We start from the raw sequence: 13,138 nt of genomic DNA on the forward strand, positions 1-13,138 counted from the left end.
TTGATATCATTTATTTCAGACATATCAGGCCATATTCAGCAAAATCCACGAGGCCCAGTTGGCCACTGTTTTAACTTCAGCAGTATGTATAGTGGTGATATATCTAGTCAAAGTTCAGATCAACCAAAGATTCAAGGATAAACTGAAGATTCCCCTCCCTATCGAGTTGTTAGCGGTGAGTACAGGTACCGGGACTACGCATACACATCGTACCGGTATATGATTTAAATATTTAAGAAATAAAACGTAGAAGAAAATGCTAATATCGTTACAAAGTTGGTTATTAAATCTTATAAACCAGTTACTTTATTTGGAAACCACATAATCTACGAGTTGTATGACGTGTGCGCTATATAAAGATAACTAATATAGGCTTAGCCTGCTGTCTAATTCATTTGTATAAATGTTATGCAATAGAATATGTTGAAATGAAATAAAAGGAACGCTTACTCTTCCGGAACCCTGGAGTTTGTGTAAATTTTGTGGGGGATTTTCTTTGTTTTCCTCCATTCAGTATTCCACACTGTTGTTACTATTATGTGGCCAGTCCAAATACATATCCTACTTAACACATCCGTAATTTACAGTAGATGTTTAGATAATGAACAGTTTAGATATATATGAAATATGTACATATACTAAATGGATGCTACTTATGCACTCACCAGTTATAGATTAACTCCTGTTTATTTTGAAAGGTTATCACCGGGACGGCTGTTTCACATTTTGCCAAATTCAAGACCAACTACGACATGAAAGTCGTTGGAGAAATTCCTGCTGGGTATGTACTGTTCAATGTTTGTAAATACCAGAATTTATGTTTGTATGATAAGTATCAATATCATATCGGTTTTATCTAATAAACACCACAATTCATTAATAATCAATATTTGTATTATACGAGTCCTGGAATATTGTATTTCATTTTTTTTTTTTTTACACTTACCGCTCATTCAAATTGTATGATTGATCTGCCAATAACGTATTATTGCAAACCTCTCAAATACTGAGGCTGGAAACTTGTCATACTTTTTTGTTTTTTCTTTCGTTTTGGTTTTAAAATATGTAGTTGTCATTTCAAAGGAATAACCATCAAATTACGACTAGACAATAATCTAATGGGTGTAAAACAAGTTTAATGAATTATATTGTTACACTATTCCTGATCACTTGATGCATTCATGTATAATTGGTAGTAATACTGATACAAACGACAAAAAAAAATTTACAAAGTATGTCACTTGTGAACGTATTCATTAAAATACTATTTTATTACAGGATATATCTGTAAGTAATTTTTAACTTACCAAAGGGGATGCAATATAACGAGTTGTAATTAAAGAGTTGGTAAAGCACGGCCATTTTTCCGTTGACCTGTGTTGTAGTTATACGATCAGTTACGTCAATAATTGGATATTACATATGTATCATATACCACGTGTAATTGTTTACTGCATAAATATGTTGTTGATCTTTATACAAATTACCTACTAACCTACACACGATATAAACGTTAAACAAGTCGTGCTTCTAAACTCCTGTTCCTGTCTATATATTGACTATGATTGTTTCCATTACAGAAATATTTCTAATCACTCTTCTGATTTCTTATCTTTCTTAAGAAATTGTCCGAAAAACAGCATACATATTGATTTCGAAACCAAACAAAAACAACTCTTTCCTTTACATTTACAAAAAAATATGATGTATTTGTCTTCTTTCTTTATTACATCACATTAAGTTATATTGATATTCCATAGCAATGTAACTTACAGATCACACATCACGTTTATATTCAATTACAGTTGATTATTTCATTTCATATGATATATTCTCGTCATATCAGGTATTTCTGAGTTAATTGCTGTGCGGTTGTACGACATTTTATCTGAGAACTAAGTTCCAAAAATAATGAAAATATCACCAATGAAATTTCAGCCATTAATTTTGTACGGAACAATTGATAAGAATGTATATCCTATGCAAACATTTTTATTATCATTCGTGAATTAGCACACATCATTTATGTTACAACGGTTTCAATGTCTTCCCAAGGTTGGTATAGATTGGGCGCACGATATTGGTATTTTTGTCCATCACATCAATACTAACACAAAATAACACTTATCTACAAACTTACCTGCAACATTTTGTATATATATCATACATCACAAAACAATATCTATATATAAACTCAGCAAAAAGTACACATTTTCACAATACACATTTTCTCGCAATATTAACAAATCTTAAAAAATGAGATGTGTTTTAAAAAGGATTCTTTTTATATCAAGAATGATAGCTTCCCATCGATGCTCGAAATTATTTACTAGCTACCTTTTTCACATAGCATATATTTTGCAGTTTGCCTGAGCCGATCCTGCCCACGTTTACGGGTATGGGTGAATACTTCAGTGACGCAGTGATAGTGGCAATTGTCGCGTTTGCCCAGTCTGTATCACTGGCAGCTCTGATGGCCAAAAAACATGGATACGTCATAGACGCCAATCAGGTGTGTAGAGTACACGTATAATTCTACTCTGTCGCAAAGGATTGACGGTAGAAAAAGATAAATAGACGGTTTGCCTAGTATACTAGGGACCCTCTCAATTACATCCAATACTTAATGCTAAAACAGTACGTTTAAAACATTTGATGTGTAATCATATCATTTAATGAATATATAATGAAACAGTTATGTCCAATAATGTCTTGTGTTTACAGGAGTTTATAGCGTACGGCTTTGGTAACATCTTTGGTTCGTTTTTCTCCTGTTATCCATTCGCTGCCTCTGTTTCCCGAAGTTCAGTGCAAGATTCGGCAGGAGGGAGATCGCAGGTATGCATATACTAGCAGTGTTGGGAGACATGCGGTACATACTCAGATATATCTAGAGGTATCATTTCAATCATACCTGGAAGCTTTATAAATATGTACGTATTCAGCAATAGTAATCGATCGAAAGCAAACCCGATTATAAAATACGTGATTGTTCAATTTTATCAACATAATCTCCGAAAGACCATATCAGTTTCACGATTGGAAAACATCCACATATGCAATCCTCTGTTTCTATAACGACAGCAGTTTTAATTGGAACGAGGGTTTGATTGATTCATATATCATTGTTTTTATACGTTAAATTGAAGTATATCCCTTCTTCGTTAGATAACGAGCTTGTTTTCGGCGGCGCTGGTGCTTGTTGTTATCCTTATCATCGGACCTCTGTTTGAATCTCTCCCTAACGTAAGTAAACAGTGAGAGCGAGAGAAGTCACGTTGAAATTAATTCAAATCGTTATTGATATCCGCATTTCTAAAATATGGTGCGGGCTTTAAAATATCACGAGCATTATAATTAGTTTACCTATCAATTGTTATCACATATTTTGTTTTAAATTCTAGATAATGTTATAACGTACGCATGGTACTTCATGTTGTCAACTACATGTACTTGCAATGTGGTACATTGTACACAATACTGTACATTGTATATGATGATTATACTGTATGTGATATTGTATATTTATGTTGTCCTTTGTTGGTAATAACATACCTTGTATCTGATGAACATGTTGTATATATATCTTATATATTTTATATAATGCTGTACATTGATCGTATAACTTTGTGATTATTATATTGTTTATGTTTGTATGTTCATTACAGTGTGTTTTGTCTTCCATCATTGTTGTTGCCTTGAGAAGTATGTTCCTACAGATCTTTGAACTCAAGAAGCTGTGGAAAGTTTCTGGTTTTGATTGTGTAAGTATTCCTCTAATGAAAAGTCGTCCAAGCAACCTACCTGTATGTACAATATGAATCTATAGTTACAATATATAATGCGGAACTTGATAATGGTGTATTATAAAGTGAAGTCAAAAAATCCATTAATATCACGGACATGGCATGACTTGATATTTGTGTATCGTCATTACAATATTTGCCTAGCAATTGTTTATGACTACAGATGATCTGGATTGTGACGTTCCTGGCAGTAGTCATACTTTATGTGGACCTCGGACTATGGATTGGACTCATCTTTTCGTTCTTCACTGTAGTACTCCGTACACAGAGGTAGTCCCCAACACAATGTTTAATTGTTTCAAAAAAAAAGGCTGAACATTAACATTAATAGAACTTTCAGATGTAAGCATATTTGATTGGTATATTATTTAAGTATGAGGCTGTTCCATAATGGGTTATATTCTTACTATACAATGACATTATTAAAATTAAGTATATGTAAAAAAAAAAATATAACTTCCATAAAATTACTTCTTCAAAAATTTATTTTTTATTTTTCCATGTCGTTTCAGGGCCAAAGCCGTCACACTTCAACGCATATCAGACGTTGACATTTATGCTGATGACAAGAAGTATATGAAGGTACATCGTAAAAAAGACTTAAAATGGGGATATATTATAAATGTTATAACGAATAAAAAATAAATTGCAATTAACCTTTACAAACAATTACATCTAATAACATATATAACATTAAACCTGAAAAAGTAAAATGTTATTCATGTATTGGGCGGAATTAATCAAATTAAAAACATATTCGATGTCAATACAGTTAGTTAATGACAATTTTAAAATGGATCCTTCTTTCTTATCAGACACGACAGAATCCCGGTGTCCGAGTTATCGCCTTTAACTCCCCACTTTACTATGCCAATGGGGATATATTTCTCCGCCAAGTTTTCACTATTTCCGGTATGAAACCACAGAGAGTTCGAAAAGAAATAAAACGGTTCGGTTCAGTTGCGGAATTTAGGCGCAATGTGAGTATATTTGATTTTTAATGCTTTGAATTATTGATGTTATGATTGTGTGGTTGATGCATTAATACTTTGGAAAAATACCACGTGTATATCACAATGGTATGAAAATAACTAATCATATATTCTATTGTCATTTCGTGTGTACCGGAGATAATCTACAAATGAACCGAAAAGCTAATATCGATCTTCATTTACATGTTTCCCATTTATGTTATTAATAGAAGTTTTCTATTTCGCTGGAGATTTATTTATTCAATAAAAATGGGGGGGGGGGGGGGGGGGGGGGGGGGGGAGGGGGGGGGGTGGAAGTAGCAAACCATACATTTGCAAACATCTGCTAAAGCAACATTTTGCCAAGTGATGAATCAACTGGAATAGCGATATTCATAGGCTTTATTTCTTTGATGTTGGCACAGTTAAGATGTCAACATGTTATGACGTCACGATTGAACCAATTGATCCTATGTTCAATCAATTTATATCACCCGTTTTGTAATGTTAGTGATGGTATTAGTAAGCGATTAGTTACCTCATTGGTGATTTATTTAGATTCTTCTCATGATTCTCTATAAATCAGATCTCTTTCAGTTCGTTATTTCTAATGTTTAAAAAGGTATCATATTTTACAGACCGCCCGACTACAAATTTCTCGTAAAGATGTCACCTCAAACCAGGCACATGACGGAATGTCCAATGGCAATAGCGACAAGGATAAGAACGATAACTCTTCCACCTTGGTACATCACATTGTTTTGGACTTTTCTTCAGTGTGCTTCGTGGATTCGGTCGGATGTAAAGTCCTAAACCAGGTATGTCACAAAACATTTTGACATAAATCTTGATGTTTATTTTCTTGGGTCTCTTGTTTTATTGATATACCTGGGGTTGATATAAATTTTCAAATTACATCCGTCTTTGATCAATTGTTCTATCAACATCACAAACATTTACTAAACAAAACACAAATTTTTACTTCACTGAATTCTTCTGTGAAAATTAACGTATTGAAATAATTATCACAAGTTTGGATGCAAATATTTATGGGTATATTGTTTTATTTTTTTAGCTCTTCAATGATTATAGGTCCATTGGAGTCAAAGTTTTTCTGGCATGTGTCAGTGGTAAGTAAACTTATATACAGTTTTAACATTCGTCAGGCTATGTGCCCAATGTCAGTGGTAAGTAAACTTATATACAGTTTTAACATTCGTCAGGCTATGTGCCCAATGTCAGTGGTAAGTAAACTTATATACAGTTTAAACATTCGTCAGGTTATGTACATGTACACACGTCTTCCCAATAACATGTACTACACTGTATACGTATTATGACAAATCATCAGCTAGTATTAATGAACATTGATTAATCCTTATGTAGTTTTTGTCTTGTTGTTGTTGCTTTTTCTATAGAAATTGTAAATTTTACTATTGTGTGATAAATACATTCTATTTTATAACATAAACTGTAATAAAATCGTCATTAATCATTTATCATTAAAGTCCTGTACCAAGAATATTGTAAATGATTTGTAGATGATGTTTGGGCGGTGTTAAAAACGACCGGATTTCTGGAGAAGTATGAGAAAAATGTTTACATGTCTGTAAACGACGCTGTCATAGTGGCTTTATCAGAGGGAGAAACACATCACGAGGAGGTAAGTACTGGTATATAGTACCGCACCAACTCCGTGAATAAATACCGGGCGAGGATTAACGCTAGAGCCCTGTGTCATTGACTACAGTAAACATGTACTTTATTTCAACAGACACCGTAACGTTTTGGTTAAAACACCTAATGCGAAAGAAAAATAGTATCATGTTTGACGACAGTTGTACAATGCAATAACAGTAAACGTACGTCTTTTACAAATGCATGTACTTGGTTAGGACTGGATGAATAGACACATTATTTGAAGAGGTTATCTGAGTTTTCATGATTAATGTGAGAGTCATAAGATGCTGATTTTTTTGTCAACATGAAACAGAAACCACTACATTATTTTGATATACACGTATAATGAATCAATATTACACAACGTATACAGAACAAATGAACCCTAGGTTGTGTTACACATTTTGAAATCAACACCACTGCTTCATCACGTTAGCCTTAAGCTTGCAGACAGATGATAGAATATTTGCTTAATTCGATTTCGGTGTATAGCTATTGTGTAGCATTGCTTCGTACAGTCAAGCTGTTTTATCTTTTTGGTAATATAATTTATATTTCTTGATAGCGACGCGAAATGTATAAAAATAAATCTACTTTTTTATAAAGGGTAATACACATCGGACACATATACAAGTGTGCCCTATAGAAATGTCAAATATTGGACAATACTGTTATAATACTTGTAGTAACAAATAACAATAATGATACATGTGCAGTTTTACAATATTATCAACAGTTGTAAGTATCATTTAATTATCATATTTTCATATTTAAAGTAAGCGATTTTATTTAGGAATTTACCAAAACATTTGAATAAAATCCATTCTTTATTGTTAAAGATATTAATTGAACGCACATAGTTCGGAAAAATCCAGGATATATATAGATTTAATTATATTTTCTTTGATTTTGATTTAATGAAGTACAATAGGCTTGATCGTCTTGTGTTTTATCGTAAAATAAAATGATCTGCCTGATATAAGGATATATCTACGGTAAATTTTTGCATTGGAAATAGACATATACGTCTCCAATGTGTTATTAAATTTTTGACTGAAACAAAAAATGCGTCCCTGGATTTGCATTTTTGCATGGAATAAAAAAAATATGAGCCATAAGAAAACAAAAAAAAAGAGCAAAATCCAAGGCGCCCAAATGGCCACTGTATAGACACCCATCCTACGGTACGAAGATATTCAGAACGCATGTTATATAACAAACCATCTACATGTCTATCTTAATTAATATATAGAATAATAAATTACAAATGTATTGAGTTTAAACGTTTTGGAACCGGTATGGAGAAACCATTGTAGTCACATTAACATCACTGTATGGTCCTGATAGGCTTTTCTACGGCAGGTACTATAGGTGCATGTGACTAAGGTGTTGGGAATATGCAACGGAAACGACTAGGCATCGAAAAACCGTTATTTCTGTAAAAGTATCACTAAACATCTACAATGAAAAGTGAATATATTTGAAAACATAAACTTATTCTACCAGATATCTTTTGCTTTGAATATGAAACTTTTACTGGCATATTTAAACACTTTAAAGGAAAATATACAGTTCGTGTGTATGAATATATCATATTAGTTACCGAAACATGAAAACATTTTCTGTATTATACACGAAAAATCATCGCATTTGGTGAGAGGAAATGCATGCGTCAGTTACATAAGATATTGGTGACAGAAGAGTATTAACAAAGAATAATAAAACATGCAGCATCATATTTGACAATGCGAACATTTCAGGAAAAATATTCTTTTAACAAATGCATGAATTAAGAAAACGAGAATGCATGTGCTGCTTTTCAGGAGTCGGAGTCGGATAGTGCTGCAGAGGATATCGACTCGAGACCAGAAGACAGGTTACTTGCTGGTCAGCCGAGATAGTGAGTTCCAGGAGTGACGTCATCTTGTAGAAATGACGTCAGCTAGTCTGTCTCTGTGACGTCAGCTATCTCCTGTAGTGACCGCTATCCCAGTTCACCTCATAACATTGCTTCTTAACAAAGTTGCTTCTTTCTATTTTTCATTTCGTTTTTAATAATATGTTAAACGACCATCTGGTATTCAGTTTTTTCTGGTCTGACTTGTTTTGTGTTGTAATGATGAGACGCGTTAAATTCACGCGCAACATTGTTGATGTTTATAAATAAAGCATCTCGGTTTGAATATTCAGTAATCTTAATGAATAAACGCGTTTGAATAGTTTCCAGGTCAGCAAAGTTGAAACCAGAAAATCTATAACTTAACAGATATTTGCTTACATAGCATTGGCTACTTTCTCTTAACACTACTATTTCAGATATACTTCCAATATTTTGCTTCCAATAGATCTCACGTAAACCTCTATTTTTCTCTATCACTACCTCATCTTCTTTACTCTTCCTTCTATATCCAAGATAATTTGATTTTAATCAAAATGCAACATATTATCTTGACTATGCAAATTTGTGTTTTGACTTATGATGTAAATTACTATGTCACAAAACATCGATACCCGACCAGGAAATCCCACTGACACAGTATGTCTGTAGTGTGTAGTGCAAATCCTAACGTAGATCTATATACAACTAATGTACTAACTTTCTGTAGTAACATCCTTTTGTTTTCTGTATGACGGTGTGGGCATTGGCGTGTGACATACTTGTTAACTCTAAAATAACAATTATTTCTTATAATGTAAAACAATTTGAGTTGTTGCATTTTGATGCTTGTTTGGTCAGGTTTTTGACTGCGTTTTATTTTGTTTCAGACTTTTTTAATGTTTACGTTTGACTATTACCCTCTATCATATATATCAGGACTGAAATTATATTGCTTGGTTATACGGCAAAAAACTTCTATTATATCCAGCATTATGTTACACAGATGATAAATTTATTCATAGTATATTCCAAATATTGAATTATACTCTGTTTTGATATTTACTGTAATTGAGAGATTTAATATCTACTGTAGTTGAGAGATTTACTCATCTGCTGATGGCTCGTAAATTATCTTTTTAGCTCTAAAATCGAAAATCACAAAACTACGTATGCGCATTTGTCAAATTATCTAATAACGTTTTAGTCAATATTTTGCAGGAAAAAAAAGAAAGTATATGTTAGAACTTCTGAACAGATACATGACATATACTAATATTTATACATTTTTCATTATTATTTGAATTACAAATTAAATGAATCAGAACGTATTACTTCACGATATCTATAGAAATAAAACTATAGCTGTGTTTGATCGTTTAAATTTTGTGGAAATGTATGATTATAGTATGGTGCTTACATTATTTAAAAGATCATGCAAAATATCAGGAGCAAAATTGCGAAATGCATCGTTATGTTTCAGAACGTATAAGCTATAAACCCGACAAAAATGTTGCGAAATATCAATATACCATATCACCTTTTGTATTAATATGATTATTGTTAAAGGGATGGGGTGGGGGTGTTAAAGAACAGACTACTCAATTGCTGATCATGACTCCCTCTAAACACGTTCTTCTGTCTTTGTAGGGTATCGCGCATATGTAGACCATTACAACGAAACAAAAGAGAAAATGTCAACGATACATCACAAGGAGACAGATGTTGAGCAGTGAATACTTCCGTCACTAAACTTATCGTTAGACACTGACTTTACAACACAAGGCTTTACATTCGGCTAATCCGAAACAAGAATAACACAACGATCTTTTTAAAAAAAGGTTATATACCATTTTCATACCAAAAGTTATAAAATGAAATGTGCTATATGTAATTCCAGGAACCGGCAGTGAGGAAATATTTACCGTAATAAACACTATTTTTTGCAAGGGCCCAGTGAATGGTGTGTCTATTACACAGCGAGCGTCTCGGAATTAAACCTATCACTCATGGTTCTTTACTTTGAAATTATGTCACAACTGTGTTTGACAGTGTAAAAGATCAATATCGCTAATATATCACCATCGTCGTTTTTATGTTTCAGCTTTTGAATAGGGACAGGTGAATGGTAAATACTTATAGACGACTTTAGGAATGGTTGCCATTAAATCAGCGTTAGTAGATATACATTTACAAATAGACATATGTAAAACGACACGGTTATTGTCCAACAAATCACACCATGTAGTATATCACACTAATATTGGTATTAATGAAATATTTGTTTTATCTTATCTAGTCATTGTTGTATCAACAATTTATTTTGCGCAACTTAGGAAAACAGCGAAGGATACCTTTGGTATCTGTACACCTGAAAATATTGGAGCCCAGGGCATGTTACTTAGTACTGAGATTAAATCGTCTTGATATCGTATGTGGACTAGTTATGTATATATATATTATTTTTTTTTTTCTGTTTTTTTCCCTTTTATTTTTTTTTCTTTTCATTTGTAAATAATTTTTTTAAATCCACAATTATCAACCCTATGGATTAAAGTTAAAATACTAGCATTGAATTATAGAATAATATAATTCAGAATATTAAAATGAACTGTGTTTGTGCTTCCGTAGACCGTAGAAGGGACGTTATAGGCTATACACACATGTAGTTGGTTTATTCCGACTGATTTTCTAAACATTCTGTATATATTCTAATTATAAATCTATCAATTGTTGGTGCCAGTTAACGATTCGCCATGTTTTCCCTTTGTATTTGTATTTTTAAATGAATTATGATGAATTCGAAATATGAATAATGTATTAAGTAACTGTATAATATGTATATGATACCATTGAATGTTATCGTTATAATCCTGCATATATCAAGAATATATTGGGACAAAATCAATCCTTTGAATAAAAGACAAATATCGTGTTTTGTTTTATATGTTATACCCTCTGGTGTATTGTGGCTGTGTACCTTCACACAGATACGTACAACATACACACATTCCATTGAACATACCTCACACATTATGAAATATATAATCTAGCGATTGGAGATCTAGTTGTATATAGTCTACGGATTCTCTAACACACATTTTCCTGCATAGAATATGTTATGATAACGTCAACTAAAATATGAATGAACCATAATTTTCAAGTAAATTCATAAAACGTATGGAGTGTTATTTGACTGAAAAGTTGGGAGTCTTTATTATTATTATTTCTCCTAATATTGTTTTAAAAATGAGAAGAAATCTTCAATGGAAAATCATATTCAAATGTCACAGATAAAATAGTGTTGAAAAGACCATATCACAATTGAAACCAAGAACAAAGAAAAGGAAGTTTGTACTCGAAAAGACTACAGTGGTGTATAAGCTTCCTATATTAACATATGACATCCGTCGTGATATTCCCCATTAACTTTAGAAATTGCACATTTGCCGTTAACCAAGGCAACAGTGTATATTTACATTTACGCTGTATTATAAACCTAGTAAGGTCCGTTTTCGGTTATAGAACTATGATTCGAAATGAGTATCAATATGAACGTAAAGTGAATGTAAACAAACAATGAAAATCACACTTTACTCTCGATTGTTTGTACGAGAAGTTATAGAAAACGTCCTGGCTTTATTCATTCCTGTTCAATGTCAGTATTGTATCAATTTTGGACAGAATTTATTTCAACATCAGATAGAAAATAAGCGTCGTCAACACCAGTACATGTTTTCAATCACTCTCTGTCAGCCATGTAGGCCTTCCTGAATTGTCGGAATGTTCAGGTATGTTCACTAAGCTGATATAACATATTTGGAGAAAGTCTTTCATCAATATAATGCATACCTTCGGGTTCTCGTGCAGTTTTCAGATTCGGCGGATATGCCTCCGCAGGGTGACGTAATAAACACGATGCCATTTATAAAAACGACAATTATTTCATGTATAAAGTGATTCGCCGATATCTTTTGTATGCTAGTCGTTGACTTTATTTCATAGTTGCCATTCTAAGAGAAAGCGCGTGAAAAAATCCGTTGCGGGCTAGGGAGCATGCGCCATGTGCTGTTCCGCGAATGCAACATTCTTGGATACATATTTCATTTGATTGTCAGTTATAATTAACTTTTTCATTACTCCCAGGGTTAGAAATGTAATCATAAATATTGAAGGTGCTACACCTCCGACAAATACTACTTTTTTACCAATTAAAAACATGTATAGACTCATATATATTTTTCTTCAGTTATAAAAATTACACACTTAAGCACTATTAGCATCCTTGAAAATTGTCATCTTATTTGAAAATTAAGAAAATAAAGATAATTAATTGCCTACCGAAGACATTTTATTTCGGTCCGCCTCCATATTAATTAAAATACTGATTGCACATTCGCCGAAAACAAAACACAAACGAGTATTGGCGATCGCACTAAGAAGAGAGGAAGATAACAAGTTTAACATCTCCAGTAAAAAGGAATTAAGTGTTAATTAGATTAGGAAACGAATAAAGGGAAGGATTTCAATCGGAGACTGCATAGACAGGTGGAATTATAAAGAAAAGGACAATGGAAATGGCACAGATTTTGTTGGAGAGGCAAGTGTGTAACGTTCACATGTACGTAGTGTAACGTCCGGTCTATTGTCTTCTTTACTGAAAACTGTACTGCATATGATGTGATTGAATCAATGGTTGAGATTCCTTTCGTGTTATTTACTGATTGCAGATTGACTATTTATCGTTCACCAGCTTACTGATAAATTGAATTTGTATCAATCAAGCGAAATGGGCCGAAGGGGGT

General features: G+C 32.8%; 1 protein-coding gene across 4 annotated transcripts in view; it reads left to right on the plus strand.

The window, feature by feature from the left end:
- LOC117328929 (solute carrier family 26 member 10-like) overlaps window positions 1–11,268 on the plus strand; it is a 32,361-nt gene extending 21,093 nt beyond the window's left edge. For 2 of the 4 annotated variants that reach the window (XM_033886549.1, XM_033886550.1), the window contains exons 6-19: window positions 20–175; window positions 699–781; window positions 2,365–2,512; window positions 2,725–2,838; window positions 3,169–3,246; window positions 3,669–3,764; window positions 3,970–4,076; window positions 4,319–4,388; window positions 4,622–4,786; window positions 5,416–5,595; window positions 5,853–5,907; window positions 6,319–6,440; window positions 7,174–7,195; window positions 9,984–11,268. In XM_033886549.1, coding sequence (XP_033742440.1) covers window positions 20–175; window positions 699–781; window positions 2,365–2,512; window positions 2,725–2,838; window positions 3,169–3,246; window positions 3,669–3,764; window positions 3,970–4,076; window positions 4,319–4,388; window positions 4,622–4,786; window positions 5,416–5,595; window positions 5,853–5,907; window positions 6,319–6,440; window positions 7,174–7,195; window positions 9,984–10,069 — 1,482 coding nt within the window. In that variant the 3' untranslated portion in view covers window positions 10,070–11,268. Of the gene's footprint in view, window positions 1–19; window positions 176–698; window positions 782–2,364; window positions 2,513–2,724; window positions 2,839–3,168; window positions 3,247–3,668; window positions 3,765–3,969; window positions 4,077–4,318; window positions 4,389–4,621; window positions 4,787–5,415; window positions 5,596–5,852; window positions 5,908–6,318; window positions 6,441–7,173; window positions 7,196–8,280; window positions 8,358–9,983 lie in introns of all 4 variants that reach the window. The other 2 variants (XM_033886551.1, XM_033886552.1) reach the window with 2 other exon arrangements.
- Window positions 11,269–13,138: the final 1,870 nt, after the last annotated feature.

This window comes from Pecten maximus, chromosome 6 (genome assembly GCF_902652985.1).
Source record: "Pecten maximus chromosome 6, xPecMax1.1, whole genome shotgun sequence".
NCBI classification, from domain to species: domain Eukaryota; kingdom Metazoa; phylum Mollusca; class Bivalvia; order Pectinida; family Pectinidae; genus Pecten; species Pecten maximus.